Here is a 22,982-nt window from a genome sequence, read left to right as displayed (position 1 = left end):
CAAGTTGTACTATATTACATAGGCTGTCTTGTCTTGTCTTCTTTCAAAGCTAAAAGTTTACATGTCCATCCTTCCACCAGTGCTTAGGCTACATTGAATCTGAAGGTTTGTGTAACACACATCACAAGGAATACCCAGAATCGCTTGCTAAAACGAAAATTACAGAGCTGTTGTTACTCCGCGCTTTGTCGTACGAAAACTATTTGCTTCAGTTTAATTGAAATGAATCCATGAAAGCGATCACCTTAAGAATGGTTACAATTTGCATAAATCAATCGACGATATAAGTCGGTCGTTGTAAAAACTGGTCGCTGGTTTTAGCAAACTATATCTATAAGATCGTAATAAATTCAAATGTGTTTAGGTATCTGTGCGTTTCACATATCTTCAAAGTACTTGCCTTAGAAACCCCGATACTTTGAGTTTCCCATAAGTTGACGAATATTCAAATAAAGATCTTGTGATGTCATTAAATCGTTGTTGTTTGCCAAAACAGTAACCCAACAAGCATTCACAATAATAAAAATATCCCTTAGCAAAGACATGACCGACCGCAATTTATTTTTAGTAAAAAATTCAATTTTTTATTGCACAAATTTATTAATTAATTTCAAGTCTTATGCCATTATTTTTGCAAGTCTACCAACTTCTTTTAAATACCAAATATAGATTAACAGGGTTACCATCACCCTTAAAATTATTATCCCTTAATCCCATCAAGGAATCAACACAAACACTTTGGATGTACAATCGTATAGTCCTCGCCCGTCGATTTGTCCAAGCACTCTAACCTACCTTTCACTTATCTTTTGGTTTAATAGAGGTTATAGGTAATGAGAAAAACATGTCTTCTGCTAGCATTCGCTATAACATAAAGTTAAGGCATGCGTTTATTGATTCTCCTCATGGCCGATCATTGTCATACCTTTATGCCACCTTTATGCTACCCTAAATTGTTCTCTTTGTACAATTATTTCAATTTTCAATTTACATCGCATCATGTGCTCTCTTACTTAATTTCTATGGTTTTATAATTGTACCTGAATTTTTCTCAATGCTTTCTTGATATACAAAGAAGGGAAAAATGTGAACCGGCGTCTACGTCTTTTACAGAGTTGCCTCCGCTTCAGTAATCGAACCCGGATATCACTGCAATCTTATTTACGATCCTTAAACAATCTAAACCGGCTCTATCGGCACTTGCCATTGTCTTTTAAGCTCGTTTTCGAAAAACTTTACTTTGCAAAGCAGCGAAATAATCACGTTCGAAGCATTTCGAATCAAATCTCCGATATTCCATATTCCCAAACTCACCAGCAATGAATTAAACCTGGGCTAAATACGCGCAAATAGCTTAAAAGTAAGTGTAGGAGCAAAACGGGGTAATGATTGTGCTTCTTAACGGGCGGTTCTCCTATCTTTTCGGCGAAGTAGGAACAATAGGTCTAGGAAAGGGACAACCGCTCTTCTCAGGTTATTCGCAAAAATTCCAATTTTCGGGAATTATGGGAGTGGAAGCCAAACATGCAAATAAATAAATTACTGATTGAAAACAACGTTGGTCCGAGGGATCGATGTGCTATAAGTATACCTTGGGTGATAAAACATTCCAGCTCAGTGATGGTACGGTTTTTTTGACAGCTTCACAAATATAGAGCCGCCAAGTATTATGCCAAAAAACAAAAGAAGTTCCGGTCTGACCCGAACAGGTTCCCGTAACATACCCCAGTCAGGTTTATTATCACTACTCATAGTTCTGGTTTGCGGCCAATCGCGCCTTTAATAATCGAAACTCGTCGACTTTGGCCGCACCATTCGTCGGATAAAAGAGAAAAAGTCACTCATCCCACAAATATTTTCTCTTTTGGTTACGAACACGACTTTTTTAATGTTGCAAAAACAGTATTTTTTATGCTCTTCTGTTTTTGCATTAAGTTCAGTGATAGTGCTTTCTAAATGAGTTATCACAGCTTTGCGTCTCCCTTTAAATATTTTAAAAAACTTGTTATTCATCGCCCCAATCTCATAAATAAGACTTAGTGTAACGGAGAGGTTTCAATTTGCAAATTTCTCCCTCTTGCGTAAATTAAAAGATATTCCTATGCTGTACTCAACCAGTAGAGATAAAAGTAGAGAAAAAACATTCTTCAACAATATGTTTCAATGTATATGGATTGCTATGAATGGAGATGATGCTTTTGAACCCACTTAATAAAACTTCAACTCCCGGTCAGTAGTTTTGCTTTAAGCATTTTCCCCTCCCCTAAAACACGAATTTTAGTTTATTTCGGAAACTATTTACATTACACTTTAGCTCAATATTTTTATTCAGGTATTTTCCTCAACTTCCTGTCAACGTAAATTTAATTTCCTTTAAAATTTTTTTTGCCTCTTTGCTTTCACCTTTTTCTCTGCCTTTCTCTTTTACAAAATATCATCTGCGCTGGCAGTATTTCAATTATGCCCAGTTAAAGGTGTTAATTATATATATATATATATATATATATAATATATATATATATATATAATATATATATATGCAGGACAGAAAGAGGAAATGATGTGTTAATTATTGCAAATACAGCTCACGCTCCTGTGTATTTAAACCGTAAAGTGCATGTTTACCAAAGGCTTATACCTGTGCGTATTATATATTTACTTGCCAAATATAAACATGTTAAGTTTTAACTAATAATTAATTAATGATTGTGTGTAACTTTGAATGAAAACATTTTAAGGAATTTTACTAAATAGTAAACATGACTAACAATGATAGATCTCTTGTGCCAAAATGGGATTAACTTTGATGTGATTCTATTAAAAGCGATTTTAAAGTAATTTAAGTTTGTTTTCTAATTCTCGATGGTATCCTCACCATTATATACATTAATCAATTTGTAAACTTTATGTCCGTTACACTACTTTTTCGATAGTCTTCTATACAGGATGATCGAGTGAACATCCTATTTTCCATGTTCTTTTTCACGTTCTCCATAATAGCAGCAGATGCGTTCATTATTGCATGGCAAGTCGCTATGGAAAGCAACACAGCTGTGCAGTGTATAAAAATTATTTAAATTTTTTCAAAAACTTGTAAAAACATTGCAGGCAACCGCGGCCGGCCATTAAATACTCAAACCACACTTTATCTAATATAGTTATTCGTAAGGCCTTTTATTTTTTTACATAATGAGAACACAAATAAAATGCTATACAGGAAATAGTTGAAAAAGTGGTTATTCCTTGGACCAAAACACGTCGGTGGGTTAAATTTCATCAAAATATCTTAAAAATTTTAACCGGTAGGTTGAACACAAAGTACGCAGGCAGATGTCAGACGGATAGGCTGACACACAAATTCAGAATCACCTTCTGAAATGATTCGCACAGTAAATGATAGGTCTATTTCAAATCGTTGTGAGTATTTATATCTCTCAACAAAATTAATATACCCTGTCCAGCAAGTGATGTAGTGTACGAAAATGAAACTATCTGGACCACGTTTCCTGGATGTAAGAAAGCATTCCACCAGCAGTGATATGTTTTGTCAAATAACTGTACTTAACGGTAATTACCATTAGTGCCGAAAAATAGGCAAAAATATCTTACATATATTTGAAGCCCAAAAGTAGGCAATGCGGGCAATTACCTTTTCCCTTAAATGCTTTATATATTGGTATCGTTAGATAATAGTGAACAATACTTGCGTAAAATGGTAATATCAGCACTAACTGACATTTTGAAAATACCTTGCAACCAACTTCGCCCTTCCTGTTAATAAGCGCAAGACCTAAAGTCATATATATGTAAAGTGACTATGTATGTACTGCCTTAGGGAGGATTATACTCCTTTTTATCCTTTTTAACTCGATTTTTTCCTTTTGATTCATATGCCTTTTTGCCTTTACAGAGTAAGAGTTGAGAACGGATGTAAAGAGCATTCAAAAAGTAGAAAATAAGTATTAAAAAAAAGTTATCGATATGCGATATAGGGAAAAATCAAATGTGGCAGGTATGGAATTAAATAACGGAAAAAAAAAAAATCTAAAGAACATAAGTACAAAGCAGAAAGGATTTAAATTTTCAATACGTTCCGCTGTCATCCCAGAATTCGTCCCTCTAATTACCACAAACTTTATTCATTTAAAGGATATTTAGATGAAAGTGTCGTTGTCTCTAATAAATCAATTTTCTTTGCCCAAAAATATCAATGCGAAACGGTCGTAGGTACATTGATGAATCCCTTTAAAACACATATTCCGAACTTTTGTTTCTGCGATTACAATAACTACAATGTGATTACAGTAACGAATCGAATTGAAACTAAGGCAACTGCGGAATTTAAATGAAATGCATACAAAATTCATCTTAAAAATGAATATCTTTCACATATACATAATAACGTTCCGCTTTGCTTTCATGCAACAACACAACAAAACCATAATATTACGATAAATTTTGCAGTCATGCTTGATTTGTAGTTGTTGTTCATATTTTGCTGTCGAAAGATTTTATTGCCATAGATAATAAAACACTTGAAAATAAATTGCAAACACTCTCTTGCATGTATGTGCACCAAATGCATATAACGTAACCGAACACGTGCGTGTATGCTTCATATAAATATGAAACAGACTTGTCATAATATTCGATTACTACCTGCTTTTACAAATTTAAATCGATTGCTTCAAATACCAAATAATATACTCTCAACATATTGAATACTTGTACTTGATCGTTTGCGCTTATTGTGTATATGAATAACGTTTGTGTATAAAATAACGACATATATGTAACAATAAACAATGAAATTCTTTCTTTTGTTAATTTCAGTAAATTTCGAGCATGAAGATCAACGGAAAAATGGCAACGCCAATTGAAGAAAAAGTCGATCAAAATTTAAAGGTAATTTTTAAATGTTAAAAATGTTCAAGAAGAAGCGATCAATTAAATATGCTATGAAGTTAAATTAAAGCAAAAGATCACGAGTCCCTCAATGACGTTATTAATGGCGACGCGACGATAACTCTATGCTTATCAGAGGCAGTGTACACGATCAAAATTTCAAAATGTAAATGATTGTACGCGTGAACACAGGAAAGGACAGACGTACACGCCGGAATACCACGAAACCTTATTAACGCAAAACTTTTCAATTTCTTTCGATTTTTCGACGGGCAATTTTATCTATTAGAAGTACTTGACGGAACTATGCAGCGCAAAATTTATACAAACATTATTTTATTATATTAATACAGAAGAGCTGTAGTCACATCAAGTTTGATACCTCGGTATAAGTGCTTTCGAATGTGTTTGTATTGTATACCACTTGTGGTGCAAAGGTACGTTAGGTTTGCACGGATGTATGAAACACTCAGAACGATATGAGATAGACGCACCCTTTATTGTACAGATCCGTTCAGAAGCGCCTTCTGATTTGATTTAAACTTATCTTGCCGTCTGCCTGTACGTCTTGTATTCTTGTATTCAATCTGTAAGCCACACTGTCTGAATCAGAAAACTGAATCAAAATCAATTTCTGAATCAATCTAAGCTTGTCTGTCTCTCTGTCCGACTTGCGAAAAGGGGAAAATGAACTGGTAGTCTTTTTGAAAATTTATTTTTTATGGTAACAAAAATATTCTGAATCAATAAAAGCTTCTAAAACCATTAGAATTTGTTATTAGCGACCGCTGCCGGGAATAGGTATTAAGTCCTCATCACACGCACATTTCAAATCCGCTTTAAAAATCCAAATACAACCAAGCAATACGCTCCGTTGACTACTGGTTCCAATCGATGGGGGATGCGCCTTCCAAGCAAAGGAAGAATAAAGTTTAAACAAAATAAGTAAAGCACTGCTGTGGGACACGGACGGCTATTAAATACCCTACATCACTCCGCTTAACACAGCTATTCATATCAACAATTCTCACAATAAGGTGTTTTGTGGGAAATGATCGAATAAGTTACCCGTTCGTCTTCACAGAGCAGTACATCGAATTGGATACAAAAATATATGGACAGATATTAGACCTATAGGTAGACAGAAAGCCAGAGAGATAAGCTTACTTTGCAATTACATTCTGAATCGGTCGTTATACTAAAAGATAGATCTACGTCCTGCTACGATCCTACTGCATGTTGTTGTGTACACCTCAACAAACTGAATATATCCTGTACTGCAAGTGATATAGGATATAACAATTTCATTAAAAGAAGATAAAAAGAAAAAGTTATACCCAAAAGGAAAGAGGGTATAGGAAAGCTGTAGAGTGGAAATGCTTTCGTGTTTCTATGGAAAAATACCCTTTGTGCTTCAGTTACTTCAGCTACTTCAGTAGCTTCCATTAGCCTACGTGTAAAAGGAAGTTATAAAAAACGTTATTAAGTAAGCAACAAAAGCAACGCGTTTTTCCTATTGAAAGTCGGAATGTGTCCACACAAAAGAGGAAACAATAAATAAAACTAATGACATAAATGTTACGTTTTTTTCAATTTTTCCACTTTTATTGCGTGCAGTCGCTTATAGCCAATTCGACCGATTTCAGTAAACGTTTGTAGAGAAAAGAATAATTAAACTCTGTCCTTCATTTAAAATGTTTACAATGTATGAAGCACACACAACAACAGACACACTGAATGACAAATAGTCGAACTTTGCTTCATAATCTAGTGACTTTGGGCGAACAAGTTGATAGCTTGGCGTTTGGTGTGTTACAATAGAAAATTAACAATTCAACAGTAATATAAATGCATGTGTATGAGTGCGTGCAATGAAACCACTCATTGATTCATCAAAGAAGCTGCGAAATATTACTATTTTCCGTTATTGGAATGACTGTAACAACACATAATATTTATTGGAGTTACAAAAAATATAAAAATAATAAAATTTAATCATTTTCATTTTCATTCATTAGCTGATTCGCTATACTTCGTTTTGGTAAAATTAAATATATATCCATATAATGATAAACGTTTGACTTAAGCAAGTCGACAAGGAAATAATAAGAGCGAGAGAGAGTATTTCCTTGTCCATACAATACCTCCCACTTATTTTATATTTCTTAAGTCTTCCTACACCGTCAGATTAGAGTCAATGCCTACAGGGTTTTTTTCTCCAAGTAATTTTCTCAAGCGCGTTTCCAAAGTTTATTACACAGTAGATAGGGACAAAAAGCAACTATCAGAACATTATGGCGAAGGGACCGACCAAATATTATTTGACAAAGTCTAATTACTCGATAATAACGAAACATGCGAACAAGAGTCACATCGAAAAGAATCGAGAAGATTGACATATGTACAATCACGTGCAAGTCGAATAGAAGGAGAAATTACACAACGATGTGCTTTCAATGGGAGAAGAAGAACCGCGCAATTGCGTGTACATAAAACTGAAAATCATAACCAAGAGCGATCGGCAAGAGCTAGACGACAATCCTGAACAAATGCAGGATACGTAACCGCTTCAAGTTTGCTAATTAAATCTTGAAACCCTTGTCTTCACAAGTGACTAATTACTCCCGGGTTGTACCCTATTCGTGTAATGCGCTGACTGGCAGAAAGTAGCGAAGAGAAAGGAAGAAATAGGGCGGCAGTGGCCGTAGTCTAATGAGTCTATGCCCAATAGGGTACAATCGACTGAGCACTCACTACAGCTACGACCAAAGAAAACACTATCGTATTTGGGATTTAAGCCCGCGAGCACCGCAAATGCATTAATTCAAACCTATATGTCCGCTACACTTCTATGTTTCCTGTTTTTAATCTCTGAAAAGAAGCTCGCCGGGTCACTTAGTATAAATGATGACAGTTGCACCAGATATTGAGGCGAAATTTTGCGGAAATATTAAAAAGTCGGGGCAAAAAGTGCCACGTACCAATGTCCAACGAAGATAAATATAGATTTCTTATTAGCTCCATTTCTCTCTTATTTGAAATGTTCTTCTCTTTTTGTATTTTTAAACAGATCCGCACCGGTATGGTGAATGTCAGCGATGGCAAATGTAAACCTGAACCCCTTAGACTGAATTTAACAATGGAATTATTAACCTTGCAACGGCTAGAGATTGTGACACCAACCAATCCACAAAACGGTCCACCCAGCGAGTCCAAAGTAAGATACAAATATATATACATATATATATTAAAAATATATAATATATATTAAGAATATTTCTTTTTTAATTCACATAAATCAAGATGCATAAGAATTTTAGAAAGAATTTCATTATGTTTACTGACTTGACGTTTGCCCATGAAAGCAATCACAATTTAAACACAATTTTAATAGAATATAATTAAATTGATACCCAAAGGGCAGAAATGAAATTCATATTACAAATCCTTGGACAATGTAATTACACTAAGTGACGGAAGAAAGAAAATGAAGTCAGATAAAAAGAAAATAAATAAAAATGAAAAAAAAAAAAAAAATAATTTTAAGCCACATAGCTTAACTTAATTAATTATTTATTACATTTTCCAATTCCAAACTTATTTACATACAATCTCTCCGATATCAATGCGAAGCAATTTTGTTTTCTGAAAGGTCTATAGCTATAGATCACACAATGGTATTCACATTTTAATATAAATAATCCCTGGGGGGATCCTGCTTCACATCATGGCTCTTTAACAAACTTTTTTCTCTTTATTTATATAGAAAGTAATTTTTTGCTTTCTTCATTTCCTTCCTGTTTTTTTTTTTTTTTTTTTTGAAAACTACTTTCTAGGAACGCATGGTTCAAATAACACGTCAAAAACAAGGTGGTTTAGGTTTGAGTATAAAAGGCGGTGCCGAGCATAAGTTGCCAATACTAATATCACGCATTTATAAAGATCAAGCGGCCGACATAACAGGTCAACTGTTTGTAGGCGATGCAATTATAAAAGTGAATGGTGAATATATTACCGCCTGCCCGCACGATGACGCTGTCAATATATTACGCAATGCCGGTGATATTGTGGTCTTAACAGTGAAACACTATCGTGCGGCAACACCGTTTCTACAAAAACAATGTAAGTACTTTGATAATCTATAGAATTATTAAGTCCGACTCGTGTATCGGATAGTATTTCCAATAAAATGATTCTTAACCAGATGCGGGGAGCATGTCGCGTTGCCTCGTTGAAATGTAATGCAAAGAAAGGCATAGCAGTGATCAGCGATAAAGTAAATTCGTGCCATCACTATTACGTTCGCCTCCTTTATCAGCAATCCTTCTGATCGATAAATTCGTGCCATCACCATTACTTTCGCTTCATTCGATTAATTACTTCACTATCACATCTTATTGCCCATAGTTCGTTTATTGCAAGAATTAAAATGTTCGCGTCGCTTCATAATCGGTTGTCGCATAGTCGGGTAGATGAGGGTTACGGGTGGGCGGTTGTGACCGTACTTGGCTGGAGCTAAGTGGTCAAGCCACTTAGCCGCACTCCATATCTCTTCCTTTCCCTACTTCTTTCCGATCATCGTCGTCTTACGTATATGGCGAAGATTTCCTGAATGTTTTCTCATATTTAAGACAGTTTTCTTTATCTTAATTTAAGCCAGCAATCCGAGATTAGCCACTTCATAGGCTGCTTTGGCAATTCTGCTTCAATAACATATATGTAGAACAGAACCACTATCCATGGCATCATATTTTTCGTGTAATTTTTGTTATTTCATAGTAATGAGAATTGTGTAACAACCGCTGAACGCGTTCTAATAGCAAAAACTTCCTACAAAAATGCTGATTCTATAGTAGGCACGTTTGATGTATTACGAGCAGATTATGATCGATGTAATCGTATTTTTGGTTAACATAGTTCAAAGATGTACTGTTCTACGACTAAATAGCAGACGTTATGAAGATGAGAAAAGTTGCAAAGTATTAGTGCAAGGCTTAAGACATGTGAATTACTCCTTTCGTCCTTTCAATTCATCTCATATTCACGTCATCAATATGATTAATCTCTGAAAGTCGGAAATCGCTTTAGCACAAATACACAAGCAGTTTATTGCAGTTTTACCCATAAAAACAACAAAATGCTTTGCTTTTTTTGCAAACCTTAAGGAAAATAGTGGACAGAGATGATTTAATAATTTTTCCAAGAAAAATTTACTTCATTCTCTGATAACGTCGGTGTGTTATAAATGACAACTTAGGAATATAGATTCAATAGAATGCACTGAGCAGAGCACGAAAATGAAAACCGAGACGATAATAAATGTGAAAAGAAGCCTGCAAAAAATTGTCAATGCTATCATTTCGTGTAGAAAAGACTAAAATTATAACAATGTGTCGAAAATTTGAGTTATTACTTACGATAACAAAACACACAACAAGTGAAACAAGTAAGAAAATTAACTACGGTCGGGACCGATTCTTTTATACCCATCAGTGTTTACCCCAAAAAAAGACAAAAGAACACAATTCTCAAAGTCCATAATATGGGCTGGCGTAGTTGATTTCTTCTATTTGCAAAACAAAAGTTTTTGTCGCCGAGGCATATGGACCTTGTAGGCTTGTCCTTGGAAAAATTTACGTCAATTCCAAATTCTTGTGCAAGTTTTTAGGCGATATCTTCATTTTCGCTAACGGTACAATATTTACCATAAATACTACAAAGTTACCCAAATAGACAGATGGACCGATGAACAGGCAGACATGGTTCTCAGTTTACGTGGTGCTTTGAGTTGTCCTTCAATCGATTTGGACCATTTTCAATATCAAGTTGTGTGCGGAAACTTCCAATATTTGTCCCAAATTTGAGGTCGATAGCTTAATTTTTGCGGCCAGGAAAATATTTACAACAGACATTACATAGATGGACGGACGGACATGCTTATATGGATTAAAAATTTAATGCTGGTCAAGAACTTATATCTTTGATGCTTCTGCACTTTCTGGGCGTTGTAAACGTTTTGACAAAATAAATATACTCCTCATCCTTCGGTGGAATCTTTTACACCCACTACGTTTATTCAATAAGACAAAAAAAAAAAACGAAAGAATAAAATTTCGGTACCCTATAATATTGCATGGACATGGCTGAGTTTTTCTACTATTGTAGCATCACCCATAAATTGTACATAGAAATTGTTGCAGTTGATAAGTAATGAGCAAAAATCGCAAATGGCTTTGGCATTAAAAAGACAAATTCCCTCAGCTCATTTTTTCCCCAACGTCGATTTCGGGCATTTTCAATGCCATCCTGTATGCAATACCTTCCAAATTGAAGCCAAATTTGAAACGGATCTGAATTTTTACTACCGAGGGAATGATTGCCACAGGCAGACATCTAGAAACGCGTACAAACGGAGAGAAATGCCTAAATCCATTCAAAATTTGACGCTGATCAAGAAAGCATATACTTTATTGGGCCTTCGAACATTCCCTTTAAGAGTTGCAAGAGATTTGACGAAATGAATAAAGTAAAATAAAAGTAAAAAAATTGCTTCTGAAGGAACATAGTAAAGCAAAAACCAAAACTTATTGCATGAATTATTCGCGATTATTCGTTAAAATTCCTCTGCAATTTTTTCGATTTGAGAAAAACCAAGCACCATTCGACAGTGGGAATATATTAAATTTAATATTCCGCTTACCACATCTAGAAGAACACGTTAGGAAGCCCATAAGATACGTACATTTATATATATATATATAAAATATTCATTTTATCAAAATGGTTGCAACGCCCAGAAGGAAGCATCAGAGACCCCACAAAGTATATATATTCTTGATCAGCATTAAATTCTGAATCGATTTAGGCATGCCCTGTTTGGAATTGATCTAAAACATTTCCAAGGACACACCTACCAGACTCTACGACAAAAACTTTTATTTTGAAAGTAGAAGACCAGATGCGCTCCTTCCGTATTACAAAGCATGAGAATTTTGTCCTTTTACTTCTTTTGTCTTTTTTTTTGGGTAAACAGTGATGGGTATAAAAGATTCAGTCCCGACCGAATTTAACTTTTTAGACTTGTTTCAAGAAAATTGAAATTCGGCGTGTGTATTTTTAGTTGATCAGCATAAGTTTGAAAATGGGCCTTATAAGCAGAAAATGGGTGAAAAAGTAAAGCTTAAAGCTTATAGGAGGCAAGTAGAACTACGGAAGTGCCCATAAAAGCAGCCGACTGTACTTTTGGATGATAATTGTTTGTTAAAAGAAATCACTACGCTTCAAGCTGTCCGCCTTATCAAGATTAAGTTCGTAGTTTCAAGACCTCAGCTTTACAACCGTGAATACTAAATCTTCTTAGGGAACATTTAAAGAGCGAAAAACCTTATCATTATTAGTGACACTTTGGAAGGTCTTAGTTCAGCCAATATCAAAGCCAATGCTTTCTAGGCTGCGGCTTTGCGATTTTGATCATAAATAAAGGATTATTAAGAACAGTGCATACTACTAAGACTACGTAATTAACGTTGAATCTAATTTTCTTATTTTCTTCGCCCATAATATTTTGCATGAAGTTCTGCAACGGCGATCTTGTTCAACGTTCAGAAGTTATCAGTTACCATCCGAGTAGTATGAATAGGCGAATATATGAGAACCGCGACTATCAAGTCAGTGTTCGCGGATTCAAATCAGAAGAGTAGGTAGAGCGGTAGAGTTTTCTTGTGAGTGGACTCAAAATATTTTTTATCCCTCTCTCTCACTCCTGCTTCAGTTCCATTCTGCACCAGAAACGATGAAGCAAGTTCACAAAATGGTGCTGAATGACCGCCCGCTGAAATTGATCGAATTGACATTCCAAAAGCAGGCACTTCCGAAAGCGCTTGATTATAAATTTGGAGTTTGAAAAATTTGCTCGCAAGATAGGGGCAACGTTTGGAACGAAAATAGCCGTTAACAAATCCGTTACTGGCATGGCGAACATCGAAGAGTTAAAATTTTTGTATTTCTTCAAGCGCATCATTTGCAATTCATTTAGCCGACATTCGACAAAAGGCACTTGGATATTCGAGACTTCGATGAATTTGTTGGTCATTTCACAGGCTGGAAAGTCAGTTTTACCTCATTGAAGAAGAAAACGCCTACAAAATGTAGACACGGATAATATAATAGTTAGTAAGCTTTGTATTTCGGATAATTCTACGTAAGTGCTGTTATTGCACTGAAAAAATAAAAAAAAACAAGTAAAAATATTTTAGTGGATCGCGGTACGTCATTACATACCCTATAGCCTTTCGCTTAACGCAGGCATTCGTATTAGAGTTTTTCAAAGTAAGCCTTTACTAGGGAAGTAATCGGAAAAGTGGTCCAATCTGAAAAATTTTTAACAACATTCGTCTTTGGATCTAAGCACATCGATGCGAAAAATTTCATCAGAATATCTCAAAAAATGGAACCTGCAGGTTAAACTCAAGAATCGAACGATATGGTAAGAAATGCGTCCATTTCAAGTCTTTCTGGATGTTGTACACAGAGAGAGACACTTAACTTAATATAAGTAGAGATAGTATAAAAATACGCTAGGTACAATGAAGATAGAAGGAGAGCGAGAGAGAGTACGCACAATTGAGGTTGTACGCAGAGAGACAAAAGCTTTTTTTCTCCTAAAAATAAATTCTGTGCCTTTGTTGTTTCTTTGTTGGCAAGAAATTTTTTTCGCATTACTTTCTGCATTCGTAGTGAAAACAAAAGATTTTTAATCTGATTTCAATGGATTTAAAATTTTTCTGTGTACTTTGCCTCGATACGCTAAGAATAGAGAAAATATAGAAAAATAATTTTGTTGTAATTTTTTTTTTTTTTTTTTGTTTTTTATTAAATAAAAACAACTTCAAAAAGTTGAGTTTACTAGCTTAGAGAGTTCTATGTGTTTTTGTTGTTAACATTTAATTAGTTTGTAAAAATCTGAACAATAATACTAACAACAAGAATATCTCTCATTATTTATGAAGTACAATATGGAATCAAGAGGAAGAGGGATGTAAATATAATTATAGAGTGAAAATATAAAAGTAAACAAGAGATGATTCATATCTATTACCGCATATGCATACACATGTTCGTTTACATAAGCCCACATAAAAACATGCATATATACATAATACATACAGATCATGTATTATAATTGAGCATTTGTACTATAAATACTCGAAGGAGTACGTTTACCTCGAAGAGATAGTAGAATTTTTTTTTTTTTTTTTTTTTTTGCAGCTTTTCCTTTTCATGTTATTCATTTCCAAGTCGGGTTTTTTTTTTTCGTTTTTCTATTTTGTATCATTTCCTTTACTACTGCTGCTATGTTCGTTGCATCATTCATCCACGACGACGCGTCATTATCGTCGACATCGTCATCATCTTCGCTAACGTTATCGTCATCGTTGCTGCTAACATTGTCTATTTATGAATTGCATTTTTGATGAGTTTGTGTATTTTCATTTACGCATTTTTAATGTAGTGGCGAAAGATACACCAGACTCGGATAATGATACAACGTGCGCTGAATTAAAGGCCGACGAAGGCTATAAGTCCTCAGTGAATAACGGTGGTGGCGGTACAATTAGTCGCAGTTGCAGTCGACCAATGTCAATTTGTTCAGAACCGGAAAAACGATGGATGGATGTAGTAGCCGGTAAGTAGGATAAATAAGATATGAAACACATTGCCGGTAGCAAAACGAAGCATATGCTTGCCTGCATGCTTGTTAAGAATATTTTGTCTAATTTATTTCATATCTCGTAAACTTTATTTTCTTTGTTTTTTTTTTTTTTTTTTTTTGCGTTTGTTCATATGCGTTTAGTGCCGCTGATGATGGCGTATGTAACCCGATATATCTACGGCACCGATAAACTGAGACCGAATGCGTTTGAGGTGCGTGGTATTAATGGAACATCAACGGGCATTATACACTGTGATGATTTGGCCATATTGAGTCAATGGCTAAAATTAATTAACGATAATGTTGTGGGCTTAACACATTTACAGGTAAACAATTAATTTTATGCAAACTCATACTCAAGCGAAAGCGAATACAGTAAACCCATCATTCATATGAACTACAATTAAAGATGTGATGAAACGTTCAATTCTGCTTTTCTCTAAATTCGTCAACAGTTCAAAAAAAAGGCTAATACACTATCGTGTTGTATGACATTTCAATTCAATTCAATTTCATTACTGACAACACCTGCCGTGCGCAGCAGGACAATTTCCTTCTTTTTTTTTTTTTCTTCTTTCTTTTTTTTTTTAACGATACTAACTAGCAACAAATTGTAAATACCTCATGTCGAGTTTAATTGAATTGAAGGGAGCAAAAATGGGAAAAAGTAAATATCTTAAAATGAAACTTTATAGTAAAGGAATCTTAAATGCATTTGTTTAACTTGAAAATTTAATGCGTTTAAGATGAAATAGCGACGATAAGCTTTGGCATTTTGAAACAGGAAGCTTGAGCTAAACACATTTATTTTAAACTATTTACTGTGTATGCCTTCTTCGGGGTGAATACGTGCCGCATAAAATGATGCCTTATTATTATTTATTATATCTGTATATGTAAAGTATAATATTTATACCCATAACCAAAAAAATTTTAAAACTCTACAGAGGGTTTCATTATAATTTGTTTATTATTTTCATTGATACTATCGCATTTTATATTGTGTATGCACATAATTTACATATTTCGGGTCCTTTGTACATTGGTTGTTTGTATTAAAGAAAAAGGAAACTGCGGGGGAGCGATAAAATGTACGTTCGATTCGTGCAATTAATTTAATTAAGAAAAAAATATTGAAAACGATTTAAGAGGAAAAAAAACAAAAACAAACAAGAACACTATGGTGGGACATTGTCTGCCATTTAACACCCTATAGCACTTTGTTAGTGTAGCTAATCATATAAAACAATAACAATCAAAATAAAACGTAATAGAGGAAGCGGTCGAGAAACTGGTTCAGTCATGCGTTTATCTATATGCCAGCTACAAATGTACATTTCAGCCATATACATACTAAGTGAAATTCTTAAAGTTACATATTTCAAAAGAAGATCATTACTTAATAGACCAGCAAAGTTAACAGTTCCTCTTATAATGTAAAAAATTTCGTGGCATATTTTTCGGCTTAAAGTACTAATATGTGAACTTAACTCAAAATATTGAACTACGATATCCAATCAGAAAAGCGGACAACTAAGTAAAGAGTGTACAACGTCAATCAAAGCAAGCAACAAAGGTAAAGTAAATAGTATACAATATCTTAGACTGAAGGTATTCGAAACCAACAGAATCCCAAGTAATTACGTCTATTATATATGTCAGTTTGTAAGGTATGGTCTACCACGCTGAGATTCCAACCCACGATCATCGACCTGGCAGTCTTGAGTCTTATCCCCTGGGCTAGACGGTTCGAACCGAAACATTTTGACTAGCTCTCCTTCTTAGGCCAAAGCATGTCGGTATACCAAATTTTTTTTAAATATCTTAAAAATTGTGATCTGTATGTTCAACAAGAAAAGATAGGACGGACAGACAATCTTATGTAGGTCTATTTCAAGTCCTTTCGGCTGTTGCGTACATCCGCGCAATGTTAATATACCCTTTCCTTAAAAAGTCCAGAGTACAATCTAGCTAATACATTTCCCATTTTCGTAGTCACTACCGACGGGCTTGCAATATGCACAGAGAGCACTCATATATTCTTAATCCCCATTAGAATCCACCCCAAACTAAATACGTCCCTCTGTCCTCGTGGGTAATGTCTGTGGTAGGCTTTCTTTTGATTGGTAAAACCAAGGTATCGCCTTGATATCTTAGAAAATACATTGCAAGACCTTACAGGTAGGTATAAATCGTCCAAAGGACGCGCTTGCAGTACAAATACAGAGGTTAGACCACTTCTATCATTTTCAAAAGCCAAAAAAATTTTGAATTATTTGCTGCTTAGTCATCAACTACAAATAATACGACGACAAACACTTGTGCGTATATTTTGTGGGCGGGCCTAAATGAAATTAAAATTTTTTCTATTACGATAAAGTGATAGTATTTTAACGATTTTATGGCGAAAATTTATACAGAATAGCGGTTCAATGTATAAATTTATTGCGATAAGTTTGGGCCATGCAGACCTTCATTTTGGATCTTTTCCCACAAACGGGCTCTCATGATAAAAGCTAATGTGGCCTTAAAGCCTAATTTTTTCTATTTTTGTGTCTTGTCTGAAGACATTGCTTTTATTATATTTCATTTTCATTTCATTGAAATTCTGAATCGATTAAGTCATGTGTATCCGTTTGTAAGTCTGTGTGATGTGTGCTTTTGGCATTCTCCTGAAGATAGCGATTTCAAATCTGGCAGGAACATTGCAAGTTCTCGCACCTAAATTGCTATTGAAAATGCGCCAAATTGGACAGTACACCAACCCGTAGTAAGCCGTAAACTGGACGCAACTCCGTCTTTCGAAACAAAAATTTATTCCTTTTTGCTCATTATTCAAAAATTATAAATGATAGATGACTGAAATTTTCTACTTAACTTTACGGCACATTCCATTCTTCACGTGAAAGAATCGACCCTACTCGCACAAAGTTTTTTGAGGTGTTATGCTTATTTATCGTAAGGCAAACAACGCGGAATTTTTAACATTGTTTTGTAAATTCCTCAAATGAAGATGTATTCTACCTAACTATGCTTTAATTCTAAACTAAATATGGTGGACAGAATTTGTAGCAAGGGTTTAACGTGGGTTCCTGCCTGAAAGGCTTAACCCCACGGTGGCCCAAGCCACTTTAAGCATACAACGCTCCCTGGCGAGTTAGGCATTCCCCACTGAGTGGGGGCCTAAACAACACCAGAGTCCAGAACGGTTTATTGTGTATGGAACAATAAACCCCACTCTGGTCAGTGAAAAAAAAATGGTGGATAACCTGATCTGGTGGATTAATGTTTTCTTAATAAACGCAGCGTTATTGGTATTAAATAAAACAATTTGGAGAGTAGAATGCGACAAGCTGAGTGTATTGATTCCAAATTAAATGCCGCGGACGTCACGAACTAAAAAGTGGAAGAAAAATTTCACCCCATGCACTTTTTTATGATCACAAATAAAAGCACGGAGGGCGAGAAGTTTTAATGGTAGTGGGTATGCGGATGGCATTCGGCCGCAACCGAATATAATTTGCCTGCTTGTTTTTTTTTTGTACGATTTGCCTATAAATTATATGCTAACTTATCGTATATACTTTTTGTATATCTTAATTGTAAAAATATTGTAAAAGCTCTTAAGTAAACAGAGAAAAGTAATTTGAAATTTTCTTTCTATAGATGAAACTTTATAACAGAAACTTTGCGGTGGGTGAACGCATCGAATATATGGGCTGGGTGAACGAAGGTGTTATCAACAATAACATCTCTTGGCAAAGTTATAAACCGCGTTTTCTGCTACTTAAAGGTACTGAAGTTATGCTCTTCGAAACACCACCGGTAAGTAAAATATGATTCATCCAATTTTAGCTAACACTACAAGGATACATTTAATCTCGTAAATAAATGAAGGCATAGATGTGTTTATTACCTTCAAAATCAAGTTAAAATATTTGTTATATGCACTCAAACAAACTAGCGTATAGATAAACTCTCACATGTAATTGAAATAGTATAACAGCAACAACAACAACAACGATAACAAAAACATGTAACGACAGTAGTAACATGTCAGCGGAAACGGTTGCGCCAAATGATACAACAAATATCCAACTTGGTTCATGCGAAAATATTTGATAAGTTAAAAAGTATCGAGCCTATTGCTAAAAAAACAGTGCTAGGTTATCATAGCGAAGAAGTTTTATTTCGCATTTGAGTTCGAGTAAAGTAGACCTAGGAGTAAAGTCTTCGTACGCATACGGAAAAGAAATAATCATTCTCCAATAGACTTTATCCCTTTCGATATAGATGGACGTATTGCTTACTTACCCTACTTAGAACCCTGCTTAGGAGGATGACCTATGCAAAGTAATAAGCGAAGCAGGATGCATTCGTTTATTCAAAGCAGCCTTTGCAAGGAAGAGAGCAATAACAGAAAAAGTGGATGGCGCTTTCTTCAAATCTTCGAAGTCGCTAACAACCCAATCGCCTAAGTGTAAAGGAGAAAACACTTAACCAAAGAAACTACGAACTTTAGGCGCTCTGTAAAATTTGACTCAACAACAACGACAATCTAAAGTCAAGCCCTTCTAGTACTCAAGAAAGCAAAGTATTGCCGAGCAAGGTGACTCTTGCACAGTGGAAAGTTAGTACGATTTGTTCCAAGGAATTGTGAAAGATATGATTGAGATTGTCGTGCGCCTCATTATAAGGAAACCTTTTAAGATGCAAATATATTTAATGACGCTCTAGAAGTTAAAGGAGCGGAAAGACTTTGCAACGATGAGTCAAGGGATTGCATGATTACATTACTATTTCTTTGGGACTCCGCAAAAGCCCTCTAAGATCCTTGCTTTAATTTTCAAAAAACCTAAAGGACAGCATTTTCGTGTTTTATGAAATAATGACATCAGATCGTCGTACATGATGGTACACTTATTGTGTCATATTATTATCTCCCCATGTAGCAATATATATATATACATACATGTGTATGTACGTACACGTACGTTCTTATATATGCATGGCTGCGTGTCTTCGTATATGTAACAGCACTACATATTTTAAATATCGATCTTCAAGCTCAATAGTTTTTAGACAACATATGGCGAACACTTCTGCTCATTGCAAATTTCACTGCGAAACTGTTTTTATAGGCATTTCAGTCCGTATATGCTTGCTATTTGCACAAATTGAAAATAAATTAATAGCGCACACACTCATACTCGTGCATGTTTTCATTTATTTGTGCAATATATTCAAGCGTATGTACAATAATAATTAACTTTAATAATGCGAAAAAAACATGTTGACACGGACAAGCCTTTTAAATAAATGAAATTTAAAATTTTACGCAAAAATTTGCATACCAATGAGTAAAAATTTCCCAAAAAAAAAAAAAAAAAAAACAAAGTACAATAATATAAAATTATTAAATTAATTATCTATTATTTAAATGGCGCTCATATTGCAACTTTTACACTATAGCTGACGTACTTCACAGCTATATGTGAATATGTGTGAATAGAAATCTATTTAAAACTTTTCAAATCACTTTCAAATGTTATCATTATTATTCTCATACACACCCACACCCACGTACATGTGCTAAAATGTTTAAAGTATTCTCTTAAGCTGCCAAGATAGTACTTTGCGGTCTTTAAATTTATTTCTTTCCAAATTAATTCGAGTAGCTTTCGCATCAGGCTTTAATCCTTCTTAGCCAAAAAAGGATATCAATATATTAGGTTACTATCATTTGTAATAAACTTTATCATATATAAGGTTCACAATGAAAGATAATCGAACAGCCATTAGATGGACAATTGCTGCTTGGCAAATACTTTATCAGTTTTTAAGCAAAGTTCAACAGTCCCCCAACACATTGCAAGGCAACTACTTTGATATATATGTTTGCGAAAAACATGTATATGTGACCGAATTTCTTTACATAATAAATAAGAAAATTATATTCGGCCGCGACCGAATCTTTTATAACCATCACTGTCCTTATATAACAATTACAACTGGAACATCTCAAGCAAGGTAAAGAATACCGTTGTCTCTAACATAGACAAAATTAAAATTTGGTCAGGTACCGAGTCGTTTTGGTCTCTTAAAAAATAAACGAGCAGCCTTTGCAGCCGAATACATAGCATCGACACTTTTAATGATGGACGGCACAAGGGAAAGTTTGGCTTCAAAAATATCTTAGAAGAAAAATCGAAAGGAAATGGACGAAAAAAATCAACAGTGGCCTCATTGACGTTACCACTACTCGCGTTCGAATATTGGAGAGGTTTCGACATTCACAAAGTATGTCTTTAATCGCAAGATTTGGCACATTAGAGGAGTAGACTCCTTACGGATATGTTGCAATGGCATTCAAATCTCAAGTCCGGTAAAGTTTTCTGAGGCTGTAGCTGTAATGAATGAGTAATTGATTGAATATTCATTAGTCCCTATATCTCTTACTCTCTTCGTTCTAACCGTCAGTACGTTACACGAATAGGGGACACCCTCTGTGTGATTGGTCACATTAAAAGAAGAAGAAGACGTATTAAGATTAGATTAGATATGAGCAACCACAGCCCGCGAGATGGTCGAGCCCCGTCCTTTACGTTTAAAAGTTCAAATAGTTCAAATTGCATGTAGCAACGCTGCAAATAGATTGTATCTGCCTTCATGACCAGCTCTACTATACAGCTATTGGACATGAAAAGTGTTTACCTTTGTTCCATGAATGCCATAACATGAGCGAGCTAAAAAGCATGAAAATTTACGCTTTTTTGATAATAGTTGGACTAGTGCTTGGTTAGTAATTGGCTAATGCTATAGTCAGTCTTGCCATTTATTTATCTGGCCAAATAAATAACAATAACAATACTCTATAAATAAAGTCCTGTGAGATTTCCAATGCAGTGGTGGAAAAAGCGAGAAAACCTGTAAGACCCAGGAGTCAATGTTACTTAAAAGTATTATGTAGGCAGGAAAATTAAACCAAAGAAAAAAGAAAGAAAAGCTCAATTTACTTAAATCCTGTTGTCAAGGCTTCATTCTATATATTGAATATGTTGTTTTTAATAGCCGGTACGGGTGTTCAAGGCTTAGCGTTAGTTAACCCTTGATCTCGCTGAAGACTGACTTTTCTCTAAAATCACAAAAAGGCACTACTCCAAAAATAGCTGACGAGGGACACTTTCTGCGTCACAGAAAGTAATATTTTTATCATCTGGCGAAAGTCAGGCACAAGGTCAGACGAGCTTAGACTGTAAAAGATTAACGCATGTGTCATTTTAAAGCTGGACACTTTGGCCGTAAAGTTGAGTTTTCACTTCTTATCCGACAAACACTCCACAGACAGTTACACACGAGAATTGCACGCAAAGAAATGCTTATGAAGACACAGAGACGATCGAACGGCAGGTGTTACGCCATAGGCTACTCTACATCCTGCCCTATCTAATGTCTCTTTCGGCCCATAATTTAGTGTGTGGGCAAACCCTCCTCCCCTCTGAAGTCCATTTTCGTACCGCATTTGAACTGACATTTGAAAGGTAAATACATTACTCCGTACATGCAGCGATTGCATAAATGCATGATCAAAATAACTATCGCGTTTGCATAAACAAGCAAAAGTGTCGATGGACAACACTTTAAATAAAATATGTTTTATGATACAACAAATCGTCGCGACTTATTTTTACACCTTTGACATGTACACGCTATCGGGATTTTTTTATTTCTTTTTTTCATTAGGTTATTTTATTTTTATCGCAAAACGATATGAATAAACATTAATAAGAGGTATATGCCGACGTGAATACATAAGAGACACGCTATTTAACGGATTTAAAAAAATTTGGTTTCTCAATAAAAATATTAACTGTGCCTGCCTTCGTAAACAGGAACAAACAGCAAAGTGATCAGCGGAGGTAGTTACAAATCTGCTGTTTTCGATACTCAACCACGTCAATGTCCTGCCTTAATGATGCGTTTTGCACATGCATAGCAACTGATAGCAAAATTATTTGTGCAAAAAATTACATAAATTTAATGTTCTCGCTATCTGCCCTTCACAAAGTGTGACACGCATCTAGTGAGGTAAACGAGTTATTAGCAAGTTTCCAGCCCAGCTGTTAATAAGCAGATGCCAGTTCCACGCCCGTATAAAAGTTAACTAAACCGCAATAAGAATTCTAAAAAAAAAAGAACGAAAAGGTCTTCTTCTTTATGACCTGCTTTTATACCCTATATCGCTTGTAGTACAAGCACATATTAACTTTGCTTGGACGCTTACAACACAAAGAAGGAGGAGTTGAGATAGACTAATAACCGTTTGTTATGCCGATCGTTTCAGATTTAAATATGTCTGTCCGTC

General features: G+C 35.0%; 1 protein-coding gene across 2 annotated transcripts in view; it reads left to right on the top strand.

Annotated features, from left to right (window-relative positions):
* The first annotated feature begins 4,827 nt into the window (after positions 1-4,827).
* LOC119636103 (gamma-1-syntrophin) overlaps positions 4,828-22,982 on the top strand; it is a 61,489-nt gene continuing 43,334 nt past the window's right edge. For both annotated transcript variants that reach the window (XM_038031249.1, XM_038031248.1), the window contains exons 1-6: positions 4,828-4,905; positions 7,976-8,122; positions 8,742-9,027; positions 14,417-14,590; positions 14,759-14,943; positions 18,284-18,442. In XM_038031249.1, coding sequence (XP_037887177.1) covers positions 4,846-4,905; positions 7,976-8,122; positions 8,742-9,027; positions 14,417-14,590; positions 14,759-14,943; positions 18,284-18,442 — 1,011 coding nt within the window. In that variant the 5' untranslated portion in view covers positions 4,828-4,845. The remainder of the gene's footprint in view (positions 4,906-7,975; positions 8,123-8,741; positions 9,028-14,416; positions 14,591-14,758; positions 14,944-18,283; positions 18,443-22,982) is intronic.

Source organism: Glossina fuscipes, unplaced genomic scaffold (genome assembly GCF_014805625.2).
Source record: "Glossina fuscipes isolate IAEA_lab_2018 unplaced genomic scaffold, Yale_Gfus_2 27, whole genome shotgun sequence".
Taxonomy (NCBI): domain Eukaryota; kingdom Metazoa; phylum Arthropoda; class Insecta; order Diptera; family Glossinidae; genus Glossina; species Glossina fuscipes.
The sequence above is the reverse complement of the archived record's forward strand: the minus strand, read 5'-3'. Positions and strand labels throughout refer to the sequence as shown.